General features: G+C 34.0%; 1 protein-coding gene across 1 annotated transcript; it reads left to right on the top strand.

Annotated features, from left to right (window-relative positions):
* Nucleotides 1–674: 674 nt before the first annotated feature.
* On the top strand, nucleotides 675–4,617 carry LOC111045500 (kunitz-type serine protease inhibitor HCRG2-like). Its single transcript, XM_022330936.2, has 3 exons — nucleotides 675–793; nucleotides 3,588–3,654; nucleotides 4,288–4,617. Exons 2-3 carry the CDS (start codon nucleotides 3,588–3,590, stop codon nucleotides 4,476–4,478), a joined length of 258 nt encoding a protein of 85 aa, XP_022186628.2. The 5' UTR covers nucleotides 675–793; the 3' UTR covers nucleotides 4,479–4,617.
* Nucleotides 4,618–5,950: the final 1,333 nt, after the last annotated feature.

Below are 5,950 nucleotides of genomic sequence, written 5' to 3'. Positions count from 1 at the left end.
TCGACCTATCACCAGCCTATCGACCTATCTCATAATCTTTGAATAGTAGACTTGAGATGCGCGAGTACACTAGCGTCAGGTGATCAATTTTCATAACGTCAAGGAAAGTTGTGTGAGTGCGCCACACCAGATTTTTACTCTATTGGCGTATGAAGGAGGATCCTTTTTCCTTCTATATTATCCTTGAAATACAAAATTTCCAAAAACCTTGTATATACGTCGACGCGCAATTAAAAAAGGAACATACCTGTCGAATTTCATGAAAATCTATAAATGCGTTTCGCCGTTAATGCGAAACATATAAACATTTAAACATTAAGAGAAATGCCAAACAGTCGACTTAAATCTTAGACCTCACTTCGCTCGGTCAATAATATAAGCTATAAGCTATCCTATTCTGTTTAGCAGAATGTGAATTACAGAGCAGACAAGTCCGCAATGCAATCTACTGAAGAGGGAGATAGTTGATACTGCAGAGCAGCTATTAGAACAAGACAAGTTGAGGACAATGTTCCGGTACTTGCAAGGCCTGATATCGCGCCGAGGACTTGATTTCAAGCAAATACTTTACTGAGAAACGTTTGAAGCACTGGAACACTCTAAATTGAATTTAATATTTCCCTGATCAATTTCCTATTTTCTCAGAACCTGTGTCTTGAGAAGGAAAATGATATTGATTTACTCCACTTTCAGTCAATATAAAAGGTGCATCTACAGACTAGGAATGAAACACTCTGGAACGTTCATCTGATCTCAACAGCTCATTTCAGCTTCAGCTCTCAGCTATATTAAGGTTGGTTTAAATTTTTCATCTCATATAACACAATGTTTCTAAATTTCAATAATAAATATTGACATTACTATTTTTATTTTACAAACTATGGTTTCTTTTGCATGTTTTTTGCCAATTTAAAACGGCTATCTATACCTTTTATCAAGCTTTCCGGTATCAAAATTATTTAATAGAATGATACCTGAACATTTGTGAGCTCGAAACTCGACAAATGTATGGATTTGAAGCTGTGTCTAAACTGAAAAAATGTTCGACATACATGTTCGGCAAACATGTTTGTTGAGGGGATCAAGGACAAACATTTTAAAAAAATTGGACAAACATTGTTTGTCAAACAAGACATTACTGTTTTTCCTAATATTACAAATATTTTGTTTCGTGATGCGTTAACACTGGTCACGGGCAAACATTGTTTATCAAACATAATAAAGTTAAACTGTTTCAACGAACATGTTTGTCGAACATTTTTTCAGTGTAGACCCGGATTTAGATTATGTCTTCATATTTTATCTCACTACCCACGCACAAGTAAATAGCCTCCTTACTTGGGATTGTCCAGCAAGGGAAATTATTCCTTTGAATTTTCTTGATATCTTTTTTCACAGATGCAGAAAATTCGCCAAAAAAAATTCTAACAAAATTCTAACAAAATTCGAAGTTAGAAAGGAGCAATCCTTTAAATAGGACAATATGATTTTATTGGTATAATTAGTGAACCAGTTGTGCATTATATGCGTTAATTAACCAGTGATTTTATATTTTTTTCGCCAAAAAGTTTATATTTTCTTGTTGGTCTATGGATCACAATGAGTGACTGTTTTGTAACATGACAGTATACAGTAACAGTACAGAATTGTCACCAGAGAGGATAGAAGAGCTATTCTCTCTGGTAGGTAGTCACAAGCTAGGGCCTAGATGTGATTCATTAATGAAAAATCATGGAAATCCAATATTTATTTTCACCAAGTTGCAGTGAAATAAAAAATAATTTGTGGTGAGTCACAACTGTAATACTAGGCTAAATAATAAGAATATTCCATTTTACTATGTACAAATATGTGCTAACGAAACCACTTTAAAAACATAAATAATTTATTGACCGAGCGAAGTGAGGTCTAAGATTCAAGTCGTAATGTTTTGAATGTTTATATTTTGCGCATTTACGGCGAAACGCGGTACTGTAAAAGATTTTCATGAAATTTGACAGGTATGTTCCTTTTTAAATTGCGCGTCGACGTTTATACAAGGTTTTTGGAAATTTTGCATTTCAAGGATAATATAAAAGGAAAAAGGAGCCTTCTTCATACGCCAATATTAGAGTAAAAATCAGATTATAGAATTATTCATCAAATAAATCAGCTGTCGAGTCGATAATAAATTGAATGCCATGACGCATGCAATTCAATATCTCAATGTAACTTATTAAAAATCTGGTGTGGCGCACTCACACAACTTTCCTTGCCGTTATGGAAATTGATCACCTGACGCTAGTGTTCCCTTGCATCTCAAGTCTACTATTCAAAGATGTGAGCCAGCTGGTGACAGGACAATAACGCTGGATACACACGAGATCTGCTATCTCTTCATAGTGAATGATTTAATAGAATCAACAGTTGCCAACAGTTTGCAATTGAATAATCTCATTTTCTCAAATTTCTAGCTTATTTTCAATTTTTGGTGAAAATGTTACTGGACATTAATTGAAGAGATTTTCATGCTCAATCTTTTTCACTCAAAATTTTTTGTTTAAATTATATCTGAGACCTGATAATTGAAAATCTAAAATCAAACTTTACCTAGATGGGGCGGAGCTCCTAAAATTTTTACAGATATGGGACTTGTGGCAGTTGATATAGCTTATCAATGACTATTCTAGGTATGAATTTGATCAAAATCGTTGGAGCCGTTTTCGTAAAAATCGCGAAAAACCCTGTTTTTGCCATTTTAGTCGCCATCTTGAATTGCATTTGATCGAAATTGTTCGTGTCGGATCCTTATAGTGTAAGGACCTTAAGTTCCAAATTTCAAGTCATTACGTCAATTGGGAGATGAGATATCGTGTACACAGACGCACATACACTCATACACACACACTTACACATACAGACCAATGCCCAAAAACCACTTTTTTGGACTCAGGGGACCTTGAAACGTATAGAAATTTAGAAATTGGGGTACCTTAATTTTTTTCGGAAAGCAATACTTTCCTTACCTATGGTAATAGGGCAAGGAAAGTAAAAAATCATTTGCTGTGTAGACTATAAATTGCATGCCTCATTGAATGCAATTTTTATGCACTGTTAAATGAACTATTGATTGCTTGCAATAACGCATGCAATTAATAACTAAAATAACATAGTATTGTAGTATTGTCTCTCGAACTACCTCTGCTTTGAACTGGAGCTGTCCTGTTGCCAGTATGTCTTGAAGGAGATTAGCTTTTGATGTTAGCATTTTTGATACACCAACCCCAACAGCCATTAGCCGTTTTCACACCGATATCTCGCCTACACGACATACAGACAGGATTTACTCTGATGGACAGTATAAGAGGAGGCTGTGGTTTATAACTGTGCGAGGTCTACTGTTCACAGAACTACTACGGTAGTAATTTATGCAATGAATATTGGAAAATTTCTCGCCTGTACAGTACTGTAAGCTTGACAGTTTTTGAAACCCTTGCAGAATAAAAGTATGTACAGCACTTGAAAAAGTTATATATTCTATTTATAGTTGATAATCACATAATTTAAAACCAGATTCTATAATATATATTTTTTGAATTGTTTTCCAGATGGCCAGCATCAAGGTTATGTGTTTGACAATCCTCTTTGCATCTCTTGTAATCATGAGTGTATCTGGTAAGTTATTTCATTCTCTATATAATTAAAAATACAATCTGGTAGCTCTGGTCTCCACGAGTAATTGAAAAAAAACAAGGCAGTCCAATAACTATTATTTCAATGTTAATAACTAGTGTACTGAACACTGATCAACGATAATAATTATTGCTGTTCAAACATATAGCATTCTCGTTCGTGTTCCCAGCTCTTCTAATGTGTCCATTTCCACTACATAAATGAAGGTGTGAATTCATGTGTTCAATAATTTGCGAATATCTTCATCCATTACAAAATACAGGAAGAACACTTTAATAATAAAAAAGAAAAAAAATCAGGAAATACATTTTCATGAACTTGCAACTCTGTAGCTCACAAACTGTAATGATATATGAACATTTCAAATTGATTCAGCTTTCTTTTCTGGATTTAAAATGACTTCAAAATGTCATTATGATTACATATCTATCTGATTTAGTAAAATGGGTCGATGAACACAAGCTCAACTCACTTCACTCAGCCCTCAAGTTTTGTATTGTGATATCGCAGAAATAATTCATCTGGAATCTAAAGTTCAGTATTAGTGAATTCAGATGTGTACTAGTGATGCTGAGATAGGGGTGATTGAATAGAAATGATTGTTAATTGTTGCAGCGCATCACCCCCCTGGCTCCCCGTGCTGGGAAAAGGCTGAGAGAGGGAGCTGTGATGGCAAGGTGACCCGCTACTTCCACAACCATGATGATGACAAGTGTGAGCCGTTCGTCTACAGCGGGTGCGGTGGAAATGGAAACAACTTCAACACATACCAAGATTGCCAGAAGGCATGTGCTCATGCTCATTAATCATCGACTCCTAGTCATCAATTAAAATATTGATTGAAATCTCATTCTAATGTGTACTATACTGTATATAAAAACTCCTATTCAAGTTGAGCTATTTCAAAAAATCATTTAATTCAAATAAAATCTATTTAAAAACCTATGAAATTATTTTAACAATAACTACTTTCCTCTCACCCAAATATTCACGTAATTTATAGATATGATTTTTTCACTTTTTGTTATTAAATAGAACGACACGCAGTCAAATTTCTTCAATATATGGATTTATTCATTTTCTGTGACAACGAGATCTTTCGGCAGGTCCGCCATCTTCATGTTTGTAAAATTGAAGAATTTGTCTGCTAGTCGTTCTATTTAATAGCAAAAAGTGATTCAATAGTAATCAGTTCGTGATGGAATACAACATTGAAGAATCTATTTTTTTTAAAATACCAATGAAGAGCTGGTAGCTATATAGGTATCAATAGGTGAAAGGTGATATCACAGTAGCCAACAAAATCACTTATTTTTTATTCAGATATAGTAGTTACATTAATTTGTATATATCAAAAACTTGAGATAGTTGGATGGTAGAAACTCAATTGAGTTTTCCATGTTTTAAAATCTTACTTCCAAGTTTCAAAGTTCATAATTGTTTAATGCAAAGTTATTCAATATAATCAGGCAGCGATTCAGGCACATTGTAATAATTACAAGGGAATTTCCGTCGCAACCCGTCCTACTGCAACATCGAGGCAAATGGTGAAGCGTGGAAACCTGAACGAAATGAGAGGATGGACGGTGCAGAGCAGAGCATTCGAATCACAGGACTGGCGTGAGAGAATGATGGAAATAATCAGATTAACATTGTTTGCTAATCGTACAGGTAACAATGACCTCGAAGAATACGTGAGAAAATCGTTCGTTTTTTAACATCACAGGAAAAATAGTACAAGAAAGAAGTTCTACTTTTTGTTCCTGGATTGAGCATTCCCGACCAATTTGAAAATTGAGTTTGGATAGGTATTTCTCAAAGGTGAGTTTTCATTCAAATGAAGAATTGCACTCTAAGGAATAATATGGTTTGAAATTAATCCACGTAATAACAAACAAGAAAACGTCAGGTTACTTCTTATCCTTCCAACTCAACCGCTAAATGAAAACAGGACATATCTCCTTACTAAACCTCTATGATTAATATCAATCAAAGACAATATAGAATACGGATTTTATTATATGTGGTAATTTGTAATGAATAAACTATTTCATCTTGAATTTATTAATGAATCATTGGAGTTAAAATTCTGAATGCTTCTAAGTTTCCATCACAGCATAAATGAATGATCTGAATTAATTCATTTCATCAACGATTCCCAAAAAAAAAAAAAAAAAAAAATGAGTTTGTTCTCGTATTTCAGTAACATTGAACAATTCATTTACGTTGAGGTCGGTAACTCATTAAAAAACAAATTTGTAGCATGAATACAGTATCA

The sequence above is a fragment of the Nilaparvata lugens genome, chromosome 5 (assembly GCF_014356525.2).
Source record: "Nilaparvata lugens isolate BPH chromosome 5, ASM1435652v1, whole genome shotgun sequence".
Taxonomy (NCBI): Eukaryota; Metazoa; Arthropoda; class Insecta; order Hemiptera; family Delphacidae; genus Nilaparvata; species Nilaparvata lugens.
This window is presented reverse-complemented; position numbering and strand designations above follow the sequence as displayed.